We start from the raw sequence: 17,938 nt of genomic DNA, 5'->3' as shown, positions 1-17,938 counted from the left end.
GGTTTGTGTTAGTGCTGAGATCTCACTCACCCTCATGCTGGTGACTCTTTTTTGTTTTGTTTTTTTCCTTTTCTCCATCTTTATTAAATTGGTTATTTCTAATTTACATTTCAATTGTTATTGCCTTTCCCGGTTTCCAAGCAAACATCCCCCTAACCTCTTCCCCTCCCCCTCTATATGGGTGTTCCCCTCCCCATCCTCCCCCCATTACCGCCCTCCCCACAACAATCCTGTTCACTGGGGGTTCAGTCTTGGTAGGACCAAGGGCTTCCCCTTCCACTGGTCCTCTTACTAGGCTATTCATTGCTACCTATGAGGTTGGAGCCCAGGGTCAGTCCATGTATAGTCTTTGGGTAGTGGCTTAGTCCCTGGAAGCTCTGGTTGATTGGCATTGTTGTTCATAAGGGGTCTCAAGCCCCTTTAAGCTCTTTCAGTCCTTTCTCTGATTCCTTGAATGGGTGTCCCGTTCTCAGTTCAGTGGTTTGCTGCTGGCATTCACCTATGTATTTGCTGTATTCTGGCTGTGTCTCTCAGGAGAGATCTACATCCGGTTCCTGTCAGCCTGCACTTCTTTGCTTCATCCATTTTATCTAGTTTGGTAACTGTATATGTGTGGGCCACATGTGGGGCAGGCTCTGAATGGGCGTTCCTTCAGCCTCTGTTCTAAACTTTGCCTCCCTATTCGCTCCCAAGGATATTCTTGTTCCCGTTTCAAAGAAGGAGTGAAGCCTTCACATTTTGGTCATCCTTCTTGAGTTTCATGTGTTCTATACATCCAGGGTAATTCAAGCATGTGGGCTAATATCCACGAGTGCATACCATGTGTGTTTTTCTGTGATTGGGTTACCTCACTCAGGATGATATTTTCCAGTTTCATGCATTTGCCCATGAATTTCATAAAGGTCATTGTTTTTGATAGCTGAGTAATATTCCATTGTGTAGATGTACCACATTTTCTGTATCCATTCCTCTGTTGAAGGGCATCTGGGTTCTTTCCAGCTTCTGGCTATTATAAATAAGGCTGCGATGAACATAGTGGAGCACGTGTCTTTTTTATATGTTGGGGCATCTTTTGGGTATAGGCCCAAGAGAGGTATAGCTGGGTCCTCAGGTAGTGCAATGTCCAATTTTCTGAGGAACCTCCAGACTGATTTCCAGAATGGTTGTACCAGTCTGCAGTCCCACCAACAATGGAGGAGTGTTCCTCTTTCTCCACATCCTCGCCAGCATCTGCTGTTGCCGGAGTTTTTGATTTTAGCCATTCTGACTAGTGTGAGGTGGAATCTCAGGGTTGTTTTGATTTGCATTTCCCTGATGACTAAGGATGTTGAACATTTCTTTAGGTGCTTCTCAGCCATTCGGCATTCCTCAGCTGTGAATTCTTTGTTTAACTCTGAACCCCATTTTTTAATAGGGTTATTTGTCTCCCTGCCGTCTAACTTCATGAGTGCTTTGTATATTTTGGATATGAGCCCTCTATCAGTTGTAGGATTGGTAAAGATCTTTTCCCAATCTGTTGGTTGCCGTTTTGTCCTAACCACAGTGTCCTTTGCCTTACAGAAGCTTTGTAGTTTTATGAGATCCCATTTGTTGATTCTTGATCTTAGAGCATAAGCCATTGGTGTTTTGTTCAGGAAATTTTCTCCAGTGCCCATGTGTTCGAGACTCTTTCCCACTTTTTCTTCTATTAGTTTGAGTGTGTCTGGTTTGATGTGGAGTTACTTGATCCACTTGGACTTAAGCTTTGTACAGGGTGATAACCATGGACTGATCTGCATTCCTCTACGTGCTGACCTCCAGTTGAACCAGCACCATTTGCTGAAAATGCTATCTTTTTTCCATTGGATGGTTTTGGCTCCTTTGTCAAAAATCAAGTGACCATAGGCATGTGGATTCATTTGTGGGTCTTCAATTCTATTCCACTGATCTACCTGCCTGTCTCTGTACCAATACCATACAGTTTTTTTTATCACTATTGCTCTGTAATACTGCTTGAGTTCAGGGATAGTGATTCCCCTGGAAGTCCTTTTATTGTTGAGGATAGTTTTAGCTATCCTGGGTTTTTTTTTAGTCCAGTTGAATTTGCAAATTGTGTTCTGTCTAACTCTATGAAGAATTGGATTGGTATTTTGATGGGGATTGCATTGAATCTGTAGATCACTTTTGGTAAAATGGCCATTTTTGCTATATTAATCCTGCCAATCCATGAGCATGGGAGATCTTTCTATCTTCTGAGATCTTCTTCAATTTCTTTCTTCAGAGGCTAGAAGATCTTATACAGATCTTTCACTTGCTTGGTTAAAGTCACACCGAGGTATTTTATATTATTTGGGACTGTTATGAAGGGTGTCATTTCCCTAATGTCTTTCTTGGCTTGTTTCTCTTTTGTGTAGAGGAAGGCTACTGATTTATTTGAGTTAATTTTATACCCAGCCACTTGGTGAAGGTGTTTATCAGTTTTAGTAGTTCTCTGGTGGAACTTTTGGGATCACTTAAATATACTATCATATCATCTGCAAATAGTGATATTTTGACATCTTCCTTTCCAATTTGTATCCCTTTGATGTCCTTTTGTTGTCTGATTGCTCTGGCTAGAAGTTCGAGAACTATATTGAATAGGTAGGGAGAGAGTGGGCAGCCTTGTCTAGTCCTTATGTTGGTGACTCTGAACTAGCCTCTACAACTCTAAAATTGATAAATTGTTTGAGAATTTTTTATAATTTTGCTAGTGTCACCAATAATTTCATTCAAAGGATATGTCAAAATATATCTATTTTCTTTGATTTTGATTATCTTTTTTATTTGTTTAGAATGTGTAGAAAGTGGACCTGTAAGCATAAGAAATATGTTCTTGGGGAGTGCTTGCCTATGATGTACAAAGCTCAGGATTTGGTCCCCAGCACTGCATGAGTTGGGTATAATGATGCTAGCTATACTTGTGGCACTCAGCATTTGGGAGGCAGAGGCAGGAGTATCAAATGTTCAAGCCATACTCACTACATAGCAAGTTTGACATCATCTTGGGATATATGAGACCGTCTCAAAGGGGGGAAAAAAGGAAAAAAATCTAGATTGCTTGTGTGTATTCTAAGAATGGAATTCTTGTTCATCTTTGAAAAGTGCTCTGTCACTTGTCACCCCCATACCAGGACTTACATTGCTTTTGAATGTATCTACTGCTGATTATTTTGAGTATAGGTTTTGAGTACAATCACTGTTCTGATCACTTCATCCTTTCAAGGCACTGATGGTCATTGTCTGAATTTTACTCATCAGAGAGAAGATAGAGGGTTTCCTACAGAGAGAAGAGAAGAGGACTCTGGAACTTAACCCATGCACTGGGTCAGTTGGTTTCTTTGTTGCATGCATTCCTTTCTACTGGAGGAGGAATTCTGTTTTTTGATGAATATGGGTTTGGTTTTTTTGTTTGTTTGTTTGTTTTGTTATTTTTGTTTGTTTGTTTTTGTTTTTTGAGATAAGGTTTTCTGTGCGTAACAAGCCCTGGCTATCTTGGACTGGCTTTGTGGACCAGGCTGGCCTTGAGGACCAGGCTGGCCTTGAACTCACAGAGATCCACCTGCCTTTGCCTCTTGAGTGCTGGGATTAAAGGTGAGTGTCACCACACCTGGCTTGTATATAGTCTTTTTACAGCATCCTTATAGTCTTTCTGCCACAGGTACGTTCCTAAGACTTGAATGCTAACTGGGCAGTAATTCTGCTGGAATGTTTGTCTTCTGAGACTCAGAATAAACACTTTGTCCTGTCCTTGGATAGAAGAAAGCCACTCTGCAACTTAGACTTTAGGCCATGCCAGGAGCAGCATCATTGGCCTGGAGGAGAACTAAACAGACATGGGCTTCAGAAGAGGACTCACTGTCAGGCACCTCTGTTCCTTCTCTACAGAGAAACACAAATTAGCATACGAGAGAGCCTCTCCGAATCTTTCCTCCTTTCACTCTGTGGCCTGCTTCATGGAGATGTCAGAAGCCAAACATCTGCTCTAAACTCTTCATGCAGCTGCAGGAAGCAGTAGTTGATCATAATTCCTACCTATTGTCTAAGAGCAGTATAATAACATTAACATTTTGATAAAGACATACGATAAGTCCTTCTACCTCAGAAATGTCTGTGATGATTGTGTGTACCTGTTGTAGTGAGGGCTCTAAATTAAATCTTTCCAACCCATTGATTGGTCACTCAGTCATAAGGGTTCCCTCCTAATAGTCCAAGCTCATTCGTTTTCTTTTGTTCTACAGGTTCCAAAGAAAACTTATTTATCAGACTTTGAGTTGGAAGTAAGTATATGAATTAGATGGAAGGATGCTCTCAAGGACAGGATTTCATAAATGAAGTATAATCTGTGGTCCCATTGCTCTTTTTTTTTTTTTTTTTTTCTTTTTCTCCATCTTTATTAACTTGGGTATTTTTTATTTACATTTTGATTGTTATTCCCTTTCCTGGGCCACATCCCCCTAATCCCTCTCTCTCCCCCTCTCCTCCTACATGGGTGTTCCCCTCCCCATCCTCCCCCCATTACCGCCCTCCCCCCAACAATCACGTTCACTGGGGGTTCAGTCTTAGCAGGACCCAGGGCTTCCCCTTCCACTGGTGCTCTTACTAGGATATTCATTGCTACCTATGAGGTCAGAGTCCAGGGTCAGTCCATGTATAGTCTTTGGGTAGTGGCTTAGTCCCTGGAAGCTCTGGTTGGTTGGCATTGTTGTTCCATTGCTCTTTTGACATTTTCAGTTATGGGTTATGTGACCCTATCATGTCCCCAGTCAGTTCTTAAATTGACTACTCATTTAATTAATTTTCTTTTAAAAATTTTTATTTATTTATTTTTTTAAGATTTATTTATTTATTTTATATATAAGTACACTGTAGCTGTCTTCAGATCCACCAGAAAAGGCCATCAGATCTCATTACAGATGGTTGTGAGCCACCATGTGGTTGCTGGGATTTGAACTCAGGTCCTCTGAAGAGCAGTCAGTGCTCTTAACCACTGAGCTATCTCTCCAACCCTTAATTAAATTTCTGTTACTATTTTGTAGATGTCTTAAAACATATGTAATTTCTTCTGTTTTTATGTCTTCCTTTCACTTTTCTCTCACTGTCTTTCACACTAAAAACAAAAGAAAAAAACTAAAAAGAAAAAAGAAAAAAACCTGACAGTGATATGTACATGAATAATTTTCATTTCATGTTTTTATTTCTTTGAGACAGGGTTTCTATGTAGCTCTGGCTGTCCTGGAAGTTGCCTCCAAGACCAGGCTGGCCTTGAACTCACAGAGATCTGCCTGCCTCTGCCTCCTAAGTTCTGAGAAGGAATAATTTTTAAACAGGACAGGGGAAGACTGTAGGCTGTCTTAACCAACCTCCTCTCTTGTCTTATCCTTACATCTGTCTATGTGCTGTCCACGTCTCTCCTCGGACTGCTGCAGGCATAAGGCAAAGTGTAGCCCTACACCCCCCACCCTTCCTTTTGTACAAGTCTGTGGAGACGGCTACCACTTCAGTTACAAAGTAGGCATTTGGAAGTAAGATGACCTCTGCGACAATGGGTTAACTGCATTATAGAATGCCAAGTATTTTAGAAAATTCAAACAAAACTGGTAACGTTGCTGTGCATTTGAGAGAGGTGTTGGAGTAGGCTTATTTTAAAGTCGTTAGTGGTGATTGCCCCAATTTAGTAAAGCTTTACTCTATAGCCTCATGGCAGCTCCTTCAATTCTTTGGGGGTTTTAGCAGTCACTGAGTCATGCACTGATGTGAATTCTTCCTTTTTTCATTTAGGTATCCCAAAGGCATTCATGTTGAGACATTAGAGACTGACAAGGTAACTAAGAGTTATTCAGTGCTCACAGTTAACTAACTGTGATTCCCTGAGGTGTTGTTAGTTTTTGCCTTTGCCCTGCTCCCATGAGCTGTGACTTTGGGCAGCCACCTGTCCTCTCTCTCTGAGCCTGATTTTTCTTATTTGCATAGTGGGACTAAGCATGATGATCTTATGCTAATGTAACTTACAGATTTTAATTTTATGTGTATAAATAAATGGTTTGCCTGTGTGTAGGATGTATGCCTTGTACCCATGGAAGTCAGAAAAGAATTGGAGATGCATGTGTTTGCAGGGCTACCATGTAGGTGTAGGGAACTGAACTCAGGGCTTCTGCAAGAGCAATGAGTGCCCTTAATCACTGAGCCACCTCCCCAACTCTTAACAACTTTGTGATGATTTGGGCCAGGAGTAGTGGCACTTACCTTTAATCCCAGCACTCAGAAGCAGGTAGATCTCCATGAGTTCCAAGCCAGCCGTGTCTATATAGTGATTTCCAGGACAGTTATGTAGAGACACTCTGTTTCAAACAAAACTGTTACAAATGCCAACCAAATAAGATTATTTAATGGATAAGTGGAAGTGAACTTTTTTCCATTTGTAATATATACATTTATTGTAATTCTGTTTTAATTAAAGACTTATTTTTATTTTATGGGGTTGGGGATTTAGCTCAGTGGTAGAGCGCTTGCCTAGCAAGCGCAAGCCCTGGGTTCGGTCCCCAGCTCCGGAAAAAAAAAAAAAAGATATTTTTATTTTATGTGCATGAGTGTTTTGCCAAGCACATATGTCTGTGTGCCATATTTGTACAGTGCCCACAGAAGCCAGAAGAGGGCATTAGATTCCCTGGGACTAGAGTTAGAGACAGTTGTTAGCTACCATGTGGTGCTGGGTCCTCTGGGAGAGCAGCCAGTGCCCTTAACTGTGAAAGTAAATATTTGATCTCACTTTTGATCATTCAGCTCCCAGATAAAAGACACAAACCTTTTATATTTATGACAAGCCTTTAAAGCACTGGAGCCAGGCAGATGTTAACCTTCGAAGCAGTCAGTTTCTACCTCCCACCAAATAACGTTCCATCTCAACAGCTCAATTCCAATTCCAATGCGGGCCAGCCCGCAGGGCCCTGTTTTCATGACTTACCTACCACATGATGGCTTTTCCTCTTTCCTCCTCAACTCTGTCAGACCCCAAGCCTGGGAATTGAAACCCCACCTACCTCTCTTCTGCCCAGTTGTAGGCTGTTGGCATCTTTATTAAACCAATAGTTTTAAATTAAGGAACAAGGTCATATAGCATTATTTGATGTATGTATGAATTCTTTCATCCCTGAGGAAACCAGGGCCAGTATTTAATATTACAGTATGTAGCACCAGGCCAAACCTCAACACTTATCTGCCCAGCCATCTCTCCAGCCCCTTCCTTTTCTCTTAAAATTTACACACACACACACACACACACACACACACACAAATATATATTTATATATAAACATATAAATATATTTTAATTATATATGTATATAAGTGTACATATTTATATGTACACATAAATATATACAATAAATACATAAATATATAAATGTAAATGTTTAATATATAGTTATATTTAAATACACATATATACATGTGTGTGTGTGTGTGTGTGTGTGTGTGTGTGTGTGTGTGTGTGTGTGTGGTCAGTGGGGCCAAGTACAATTCAGGTTGTCAGGTTTGTCACTAAGTGTCTTTATTAGTGAGCCATCTCTTTGGCCCTTGCAGTGTGCTTAATAAATATAAACTATAATTAGTGTGAAAGAGGACTATAATTATTCAAGGTTTTTCCTGTATTCACAAAATTTGATGCAGGTGCTTTACTTATTAAAAGTAATCACTTAGCATTTTAAGACTGCATTACCTAAGTGCTCTGTTTGAAGTCTTCTTGCATGGTTCATAGCTGATTTCAGCCGATGTTTGTTGGTTTGAGATCTTAAAATACTGGACGTGTTGTGGACATGCAGAAGTACAGGGCTTGGGCACCCACTCAGCTTTGGCATCATCTCACAATAGCTTTACTTGTGCTTGCTCATGCCTTGGCTTATAGTTTTTTGATTGTTTTCGTTGTGCCTCACTGAGATGGTTTCATCATATAGCTGAGGCTGTCCTTTGACTCACCGTGTAGCCTAATACATCAGAGTTGCTGTTCCGAGTTATAATCACAGCACTTTGGAGGCTAAGGAGTTAAATGTCTCCAGAGAACTAGGCATTATTTGTCTTTTAGAAGGAAAGACACATAGTTATCAGCAAAGTGGATGAAGAAGAACGCAAAAGGAGAGAACAGGAGAAGTACGCAAAGGAGCAGGTAAGTGCATAAGAAATGATAATGTAATAGAACTAGCTTCTTTCTATATATTTCTGGATTACTGTTGTTGGGTTCATTTAGCCAGCAGATGGCTAATTATCAAAGTTAGTTTTGTTTTTGTTTGTTTTTTAAAGACCAGTATTGCCTTAGATTGTATTTCCTGACTCTCTTGCCTCAGTCTTCCAATTGCCTGATTACAGCCATGTACTACAGTATCCACTTGAAGTTGTTATTTTTATTTATCTATTTTTTTGTAAGTCAACATGATTGACTTGGAAATTACAACACATCCTGTAGGTAGGCATGGTGGTGCATGGTCTAATCCCTGGTTTTGGTCTTAGAAGGTGGAGGTAGGAAGGTTCAAGGTCTGCATACACTTTACAAGATCCTGATTCTGAAAGCAAATAAATAACCCCTGCCCCAGTATATGATGCGATGGGTAAACTGTGACAGCTGTTAATGAACTAATGAGTGCTTTAACCCTTGCTAATTCTACCATCTAAAACAGAAAAGTATGTAGATTGTTTTACCTTTTTTGTTTTAAAGTTTTATATTGTTTTTAAAGATTTACTTTCAATTTTTATTTAGTGTGTGTGTGTGTGTGTGTGTGTGTGTGTGTGTGTGTGTGTGTGTGTGTGACACAGAGAGGGGGTAGGGAGGAGGGAGGGAGGGAGGGAGGGAGGGAGAGAGAGAGAGAGAGAGAGAGAGAGAGAGAGAGAGAGAGAGAGAGAGAGTGTGTGTGTGTGTGTGTGTGTTAGGGGGAGGAAGGCTTTCTTGTCCAAGGACACACATGTAGAGGTCTGTGCAAAGCTCCTAGGAGTGGTTCTCTTTTAGCCTTCATGGGGTTCTGAGGGGTGCAGATTGTGAGGCCTTTGTGCAAGCACCTTTACTCTCGGAGCCCTCTTGCAACCCTTTCTGTTTTAATTTAGTTCTTTTACTTAGGAGGAACTGAATGATGCTGTAGGATTTTCAAGAGTCATCCATGCGATTGCTAATTCGGTGAGTCATCCACATTTGGTGTTTTTCTAGTTATATGGCTAAGCACAATATTTAAAATGAAGTGTCTCACTGCTACTGCAAATTGCTCTCTTAGTTACCCTTGGAATGTTTACCTAGTCTGGAGGAAGAAGTTAGTAACACACTTGGGCTGTTGCTGTACAATGTACCAAGTCAGAAGTCATCATCGTTGAATTATATCCAAATCAGTTTTCAAAAAGTCTCTGTTGCAAAAGTACAAAAATGCACACACAACCATGTGTGTGTCCTTTGACACATGAGCCCCCTCCTCTCTCTCTCTCTCTCTCTCTCTCTCTCTCTCACACACACACACACACACACACACACACACACACAAACGATGTGAGAAATAAGTGTTAAGTTGATGTGTATATATATGTATGTATATATAATATACATTACATACATACACACACACATACATACATCTCCCATGCATACGAAGGCACAGAAATACAGGATCACCCTGCCCTATGATGCCTCTGTATAGCTGCACAAAACTGAATTTCATTAATCTGAATACAAGAACTAGAAGTCAAGGAGCAATTAGAGGAATCCGGAGGATAATTACAAGTTGACTTCCTCTATAGAACTGTAATTAAATCCCAAAATTCATCTATCATAATCTTAGTAAGCTTTAGACATATGCTGGCTGTTTGTATAAATGTGCTAGAGCATTCTGTGGTCAACATCTTTCCTTGGCCTTCTGAACGGCATCTACCTTTTGCATGGATAAACCAGGGTGCTCTTGTGTGGATAGTAGATTACCTGGGTCTAAGATTTTCTTCTCTGTGGGCAGTTGGGTCTTGGAAGGAGTTGTCTTGTCCCTTAGATGCTGCCCGTTGAGACCGTCTCAGAGTTCAAATGCCACTCTGTCAACATGGACAGTGGAGAGGAGGCACACTGTCCTCATTTGAAGACAGCACAGATGACAGAGTCTTATAAAAGAAGATCGTTAGCTACAAAGAACTCTGTTACTCAAGCACAATTGAACTGTACTGAACATAAAATTGTGTCATACTGGGAGGAGAAAGGGGGTGAGTCACTTCAGCAGCTGCTAAGGTCGCAAGGACACAGAAAAGCAGGTTCTGGCCCCTTGGTACTGTGTGGAAACTTAGCCAGCATACTTGAAAAGCAAGGGGGCTTCAGTTTTGATCCTCATTAGCTAGCATAATAGTTCATCTTATTTCCAAAGTTGAGGCATTTGTTCTCCTTATACACAGGAGATGCACGTTTCTATTTGCTTAGCTATGCATACTTGGAAAGAATACAGAAGACATTAATAATACCGTTCAATTCCTGTGGCGCCTAGGAAGGTCTGAGAACTGGGAAAAGAACATTCAGTTTAATAAAAGGATCTAAGTAAAATTGTGTTTCTTAGGATTTAGAAAAAATAGTGAGAAAAAAGTTATGTCTATTAGAAATGAAGTTATTCTAATATTTATTTGTTTGTTTTTGAGATAGGGATTTTCTATGTAGCACTGGCTCTCTTGGAACTCACTCTGTAGACCAGGCTGGCCTCAAACTCAGGAATCATTCTGCTTCTGCCTCCCAAGTGCTGGGACTAAAGACATGTGCCATCACTGTCCAACTTAATTTTTTATTAATATTGATAAGCTCTATGAAGCCAATAGGCACATGCACACATTTATTTATTTATTTATTTATTTATTTATTTATTTATTTATTATTTGCTTGCAGAATTTAAGGTAGAATCTAGTACTTTTTAATTTTTTTTTATTAAATAAAAATGTATTCATGTGTATGGGTGTTTGGCCTGAATGTGTGTGTAGACTTGGGAGTGCAGCTACTTTCAGAGTGCAGAAGAGTGTCCGATTCCCCTGGAGCTGTTGTAACCTGCCCAATGTGGATACAGGGAACTGAATTTGAGTTCTTTACAAGATTAGTGTGCACTCTTTTTTTTTAGAGAGTAACTTTTTTTTTTTTCTCTTTTCCTTTTTTTTTTCCAGAGCTGGGGACTGAACCAAGGGCCTTGCACTTGCTAGGCAAGCGCTCTACCACTGAGCTAAATCCCCAGCCCCTTAGTGTGCACTCTTAACCACTGAGCTGCCCTCCAACCCCTCTGGGGGTATTTACACTAATTATCCAGTCAGTACAGGTCTATGTTATATGTTTTATGTATCTAGATGTATTTTGGTGCTACTGAGATTTGACCTTAGGATCTTACAGTTATTAGGTAAAACCTCTTTCAACTCAGCTCCAGCTCCAGCCTCTTTCTCTCTGTCTCTGTCTCTGTCTCTCTGTCCCTGTGTGTGTACATAGACACCTGTGGAGGCTAGAGGACAATCTCTGAGAATCACTTCTCTTCTTCCAATATGGTGGTTCGAGGGATGAAGCCTCAGGCTTCTGATTTCCTACTCACATAAATGTCACAGGAATAGTAAAGAATTTCCGTGCATATCTTGGACAACTGTCCCTGATGCTGACATCCTGAACTGCTGTTCTGTACTTATCAGAACCAGGAAGTGCACATCATTATGATATGGGGAAGTAAACGAAAATCTTAATTTGATTTCAGGGGCTTCTCAGCTAAGTCTTTTATTTTCACAGTTCTGTTCAGGACTGCTTGTAGTTCCTTTTTATCACTTCTTGCTCTTTCTTTGTCTGTATAACTTAATAGTGTTGATGAATTTTCCGTGTTTTTGTTAAATGTCCCTCAGCTGGGATTTGTTGTTTCATGTTTAGAGTCAGAGGGTTCTGTTTTGGGAAGAATAACACAGAAGTAGTATTTATCATGTTGACCTCAGTAATGGATTGTTGAGGCGCCGTCTACTGCTGCTCTATGCAGTTACTGTTTTCTTTTATAGGCAGTAAATGCCTTTGGTGAGTAGGCTGTGCTGTTGCACTTTTGTTGTCTCAGTACTTGAGAGGCAGAAGCAGGAAGGTCAGGAGTCGGGAGGCTAATGTAGGCTACTGAGCATGTAGACATATCATAAAAGTCAACACCAGGCAGCCTAGTTTTGTTGTTGGTTTGTGAGACAGAAACGTCACTGTTCCATCCTGTTGCCTCAACTTACCAAGTTCTAGGAGTACAGGTGCCTACCACCATTGCTGGCTATACACGTGTGTGTGTGTGTGTGTGTGTGTGTGTGTGTGTGTGTGTGTGTGTGTGTGTGAATGAGTACACTGTCGCTGTCTTCAGGCACACCAGAAGAGGGCACCAGATCCCATTACAGATGGTTGTGAGTCACCATGTGGTTGCTGGGATTTGAACTCAGGACCTCTGGAAGAGCAGTCGGTGCTCTTAACCGCTGAGCCATCTCTCCAGCCCTATAACCTAGTATTTTTATTACTTATTTTGTTGCTCAATTTGGAATAGTTTTAATTGGCGCTTTTTTAGTTCGGCTCTTACGTCTCCTATCCGATTACTTTAAACATTTACTGGTGTCATGCAGTGTTTCCCCTGGCTTCATTCTGGAAACTGATTTCTTTCTTTCTTTTTTTTTTTCCTTCTTTTCTTTATTAACTTGAGTATTTCTTATTTACATTTCGAATGTTATTCTTGGCAGGACCCAGGGCTTCCCCTTCCACTGGTGCTCTTACTAGGCTATTCATTACTACCTATGAGGTTGGAGCCCAGGGTCAGTCCATGTATAGTCTTTGGGTAGTGGCTTAGTCCCTGGAAGCTCTGGTTGGTTGGCATTGTTGTTCTTATGGGGTCTTGAGCCCCTTCAAGCTCTTCCAGTCCTTTCTCTGATTCCTTCAACGGGGGTCCCGTTCTCAGTTCAGTGGATTGCTGCTGGCATTCGCCAAGACTGAACCCCCAGTGAACGTGATTGTTGGGGGGAGGTCGGTAATGTGGGGAGGATGGGGAGGGGAACACCCATATAGAAGGGGAGGAGAAGGGGCTAGGGGGATGTTGGCTCGGAAACCAGGAAGGGGAATAATAATCGAAATGTAAATAAGAAATACTGAAGTTAATAAAGATAAAAAAAAAAAAAAAGCAGGCTGAGCAAGCCATGGGGAACATGTCAGTAAGCAGCACCCTCCAGAGCCTCTGTTTCAACCCCTGCCTCCAGGTTCCTGTCCTGTCTGCGTTACTATCCCAACTTCCTCTGTTGATGAACAGCATGTGAACACGTAAACCAAATAAACCCTTTCCTCCCTTAATTGCTTTGTATTTATAGTGCTTATCAAAGCAGTAGAAACCCTAAGACAATGTTTATGTTAAAAATGGAGTCATCTAGCCAGGGCTACACAGTGAGCTCTAGCTCAGCCCACGCTACAGAGAGAGACCCCTATGTTGAATAAAACATAACACCCATCTTAACCCACTATTGTGAGAAAAACAAACAAGCAAAATTTGAAAGCAGAGCTGGACGTGGTGGCACAGGCCTAATCTCAACACTGGGGGAACAGAAGCACAGAAGCATAAGATTAGTAGTTACAGGTTATCCTCAGCTACATAGGTGTTCAAGGCTAACCTGGGCTTCATCAGGTCTAATCTCAGTTCCTACTCTAACTCCCAAAACTGAAACTACAACATCTTCTCTCTGTTCCCCGAGGAATCATAAGGCTGGGCAATCTAAGGTGATATTGTATATTAGTAGGTAATTTTTTAAAATTTTATAAATTTAATAAAGAATTTTATTTTTTGTAGCTACTGAAATGGAGTAATTTATTGTACATGTATGATTGAAAAGCAATGACAGTCATCAAAATGGCTCAATGGGTAAAGGTGCTTGCTACTGGTGATTTAGTCTGATTTCCTAAATCCATGTAAAGGTGGAAGGAGGGACATAGTCCACAAAGTTGTCACCCGGTCTCCTCCACAGGCATTCTGTAGCTTGTGTATCTGTCACCCGGTCTCCTCCACAGGCATTCTGTAGCTTGTGTATCTGTCACCCGGTCTCCTCCACAGGCATTCTGTAGCTTGTGTATCTGTCACCTTGGCCACCTGCTCCAGTATACGCATGCATATGTGAGTGCTCAAGTGCACACACACACAGACTAATAATAATAACTTTTTAAAAGAACAATGGTGTGCCATGAGCCATTGCACATAGATGATGTAGGAAATGAAAATGTATTGAGTTTAGCAACATTAGGAGTAGTTATTTTTACATTTTATAACATTATTATATATAAATCTCTAAAATATGTAGGTTTTAAAGATGTTTTAAGAGTCTTAAAGGTATATATTTGAAGTCAAAGTTCTTAGGATTTCAGATTTTATTGTTTACAAGTGCTTCAGTCAAACTACTTCTAGCCAGGCACGTTGTTCTCTATAATCTCAGTTTCTCAGAGAGACTGAGGCAGGAGGATTGCTGTAGCTCAGAAGTTCAGGGGCAACCTGGACAGTATAGCAAGACTTGTCTAAAAACCAAAACCAACAACAAGAAACTACATCAAAATTTTGAAAATAACAAGATTTATAAAAATGTGAAAAATGGAAATAAATCACAAAGAATGGGCACAGTGGCTGTGCACCTATAATCCCAGCGCTTGAGAAGCTGAGGCAGGAAGAGCATGAGGCCTATGTGGGTTACCTAGGTAGGGAGCAGCAGGCTCGCCTGACTGTGTTGTGACTCCGTCTCATATGAAGCGTCCTCCTTATTCGCAAGCCCTGAAGCAACTCTGACATACTTCTCCTAACCGTCTTTCCCCAGGGGAAGCTGGTTGTTGGACACAACATGCTCTTGGATGTCATGCACACTATTCACCAGTTCTACTGCCCTCTGCCTGTGGTGAGTGGCTGCAGTGTCAAAACCCACCTGCTTTTTCTGTGAGTGCTCACTCTCCGCCGGGCTGTGATTCCTCATTTCTCCTCATTTCCTGGTATGCAGGATGTTCCTAGGAAGACCTTACATGGGTTTCTTTTATTATTTTTATTATTTTGTGTGTATGGTGAGTGTTTTGCCTGCACGTATGTGGGCATGCTTGGTTACCCAAGGAGCTTCAGAAGAAGGTACTCTAGAGCCAGAGTGACAGTTCTGAGCTGTGAGTTGGATGCTGGGTCTTCTGAAAGAGCAGCACGTGCTATTCATCAGTGAACTCAGACATCATCTTTAAATTCCTTTTTTAGGGACCTAGGAAGATAGTTTGAAAGTACTCTGAGCTGCTGAGCTGGCTTTGCTGTTTGATAGGATATATACATCAACTATGTTAAGGAGTTGACAGCTGTCTGCTATTGCCAGAGCAAGTCAATGCTGGTAGGTTTGTTCATTAACTGCTGCACACAGGATAGGCCACAGGCATCTCCAAAATTAGACTTGGGAGAGCCAGCAGGAACACAGTGCCACTTGATTTTGCTATTGCCGAGCACCTTGAGGCTCCCTGGGGACCATGGTGGCATTTCTGTACCTGGAGCCAGGTCATCTGAGTCATTATCGTATGGTTTTTTGCCCCTGTATTGGCTTTTTCCCCTTGTTCCATAACTGCTGTGGCTCTGTCTCTTGTCCCCATAACTCTGCTGTCCACCCTCCTTCATTTTTCTGTCCTTCAAAAACCTCCCTCTCTGCCATGACTTAAGCCACAAATACCATAGGTACTCCAACATCCATCCCTAGCTCTGGTCTCTCTCAATTCCAGGTGTACATTTCATGCTAGACTCTAGCCCACAGACTAAGGCATTTTTAAGATTTATGTATCTCAAAGGAGATTTAAAAGTTTGGCACATCCCCCTCCTCCCTTTTCCTTCTTTCATTGTCTTCAAACCAGTTCTTTTTTCTATTTCTGTTACTCTGATTTCCCATCTGCAGCCCTGTGTTTCACGTCAGCCCTGAGTTCTGCTATCCAGCAGATGATCCTGATGATGTTTCATACCTGAGATCTTATCTGTGTCTCTTTCAAGTAGCCATCCTTCTCTGCTGCAGTTCAGCCTGGATTCGAGTCCTTTTTTCCCATTTAACATTCAGTTTGTCTTTTATACTACATATTGGCAACGTTTTTATAAAACACCAAAAAACCTAGTTTTCTAGGCTGTACAATGCTGGGACAACTCTCTAGTCTGCCATTATAACCCTGAGACTGCTGTGTTAGATAATACCTGATTTAAGGGGGAAATGAGGTGGCGACCGTCAGTGTCCAGCGTCATCACGTTAAGGTATGAATGGGGAGGCATGGAGTTGGCAGAACGCATAAACACAGGAATCTTCTCTTTAGGTCAAACAGGTTTTCTTATTTTTTAGAGGGAAAAGCATGCGCACGTGTGTATACACACATTTGGCGAATGAAGAATCTGGTGGCCCTAAGAACTTTATTCTTTCTCTCATAGCTTATATATTCTAGCAAAATCTTTCAAGCAATATAAAAATTACAATGTGGTTATATTACTGGCAGGCTGCAATTTGCAGTTATAACCAAAGGATCATTGGCTTTTGTTATTGATCTTTAAAAGTAATCTTATAAAATATAAAAGAGTCATAAATCTAAATTTTTATACATTAAAAAAATATCATTTTTATTTTAAATCCTCAAGGTGAACACCTACTCAGTAACAGTTGTTTATTAAATTATATCAGGAAGCTTAGGGAAAAAATGGGTACAGAAATCAATCATCTCTTTGATCACAGAGAGGCTCACTGGCCAGTGCTAGTCGTGCTGCCACTCTTCTTGTTCCCTGACTTCAAAAAAATCCTTTGTTTAATTATCAAAAGTGTGCCTTTCTGACCTGTAAGTTGTTCCCTTAGATTTTTGTCAAAGCCACTAACAAAAGCATCTTAACATAACTTTCGAGAGTCTGCATCTCTCAGTTCTTTCTGAAGGTGGTTGAATCATTAATCTGTAGCAGCAGTGCTGGAAAAAGATCAGTCACTGTTATAAGCGCCAATGACATTCTCCGGTGAGGGGAGAAGCCCCCTTAAAGATTACCTACAACTCATAGATTATGAGGATGTCATGACTGTGGGGGCAACAAGCTGAGAGAAACTCCACAGCAGCATGAAGACCTTAAGACACAGTCTTCTGGGCTCTGCCTCTCTGAGGCATTTCCATCGTGCTTGTGCTAATGGCTGGGCCACAGTCTATGAGTTCAAAAGCTGTTTTGTTGTTCTTCCTCCACAACCCTGAACAGGTGACCAGATTTGGGTTGTGTGGCTGTAGTTTGCTAATCCATGAGTATTAGGGTTCTAGAGGAACAGAATTGATAGAATTAATACGAGCGCACACACACACACACACACACACACACACACACACACACACAGTTTGTCTATCACAGTTAGACAAACCATGGCTGTCTATGAGTGTAAAGTCCAAGAACCCTGTAGCTGTTCAGTCCAAGAGGCTGCACGTCTCAGCTGGTCGTTAGTACATGCCGGAATCCTTAAGAAGTAGGCTCTAATGCCAGTGAAGGAACGAACTTGAGCCAGTAATAGCAAGAGTAGCAGGCAAAGAGAATGGTGTCCCCCTTCCATGTCCTTTATGTGGGTTGCCAACAGAAGGCATGGTCCAGATTTAAGGTGGAAAAGTCAAGATTGAAGGTTTGTCTTCTCACCTCAAAAATTCAGATTAGAAATGGGTTATCCCACTTAGATGACTTAATTTAAAAAAAGGTCTCTCACAGGTGTGCCCAGCTATTTGGATTTTATAATTCCAGATGTAGTCAAGTTAACCAATGGCTATCACACTTTATTTATTTTATGTTCTTTAAAAAAAACTTATTTTAGGGCAGGTTAGGTGTCTCAGTGATTAAGTGCACTTGCTGCCTTTTCAGAGGGGCTGGGTTTTGCTCCAGCCTTTAACTCCAGCTCCAAGGGATCTGATGCCCTCAGGCCTCCAAGG

At 41.1% G+C, this 17,938-nt stretch overlaps 1 protein-coding gene across 16 annotated transcripts in view; it reads left to right on the top strand.

The window, feature by feature from the left end:
• The window catches only part of Parn (poly(A)-specific ribonuclease), a 137,920-nt gene that overhangs the window by 19,829 nt on the left and 100,153 nt on the right, over positions 1-17,938 (top strand). For 8 of the 16 annotated variants that reach the window (XR_005489883.2, XM_039086248.2, XM_039086250.2 and 5 more), the window contains 6 exon segments: positions 3,277-3,342; positions 4,257-4,295; positions 5,797-5,839; positions 8,096-8,176; positions 9,119-9,175; positions 14,824-14,901. Coding sequence is in view for 15 of the 16 variants with exons in the window: in XM_039086248.2 (XP_038942176.1) it covers positions 3,277-3,342; positions 4,257-4,295; positions 5,797-5,839; positions 8,096-8,176; positions 9,119-9,175; positions 14,824-14,901 (364 nt within the window). In the remaining variant the exon portion in view is untranslated. 16 annotated transcript variants of the gene reach the window in all.

This window comes from Rattus norvegicus, chromosome 10 (assembly GCF_036323735.1).
Source record: "Rattus norvegicus strain BN/NHsdMcwi chromosome 10, GRCr8, whole genome shotgun sequence".
NCBI classification, from domain to species: Eukaryota; Metazoa; Chordata; class Mammalia; order Rodentia; family Muridae; genus Rattus; species Rattus norvegicus.
Note: the sequence above shows the minus strand (reverse complement) of the source record. Positions and strands in the feature narration are given on the sequence as shown.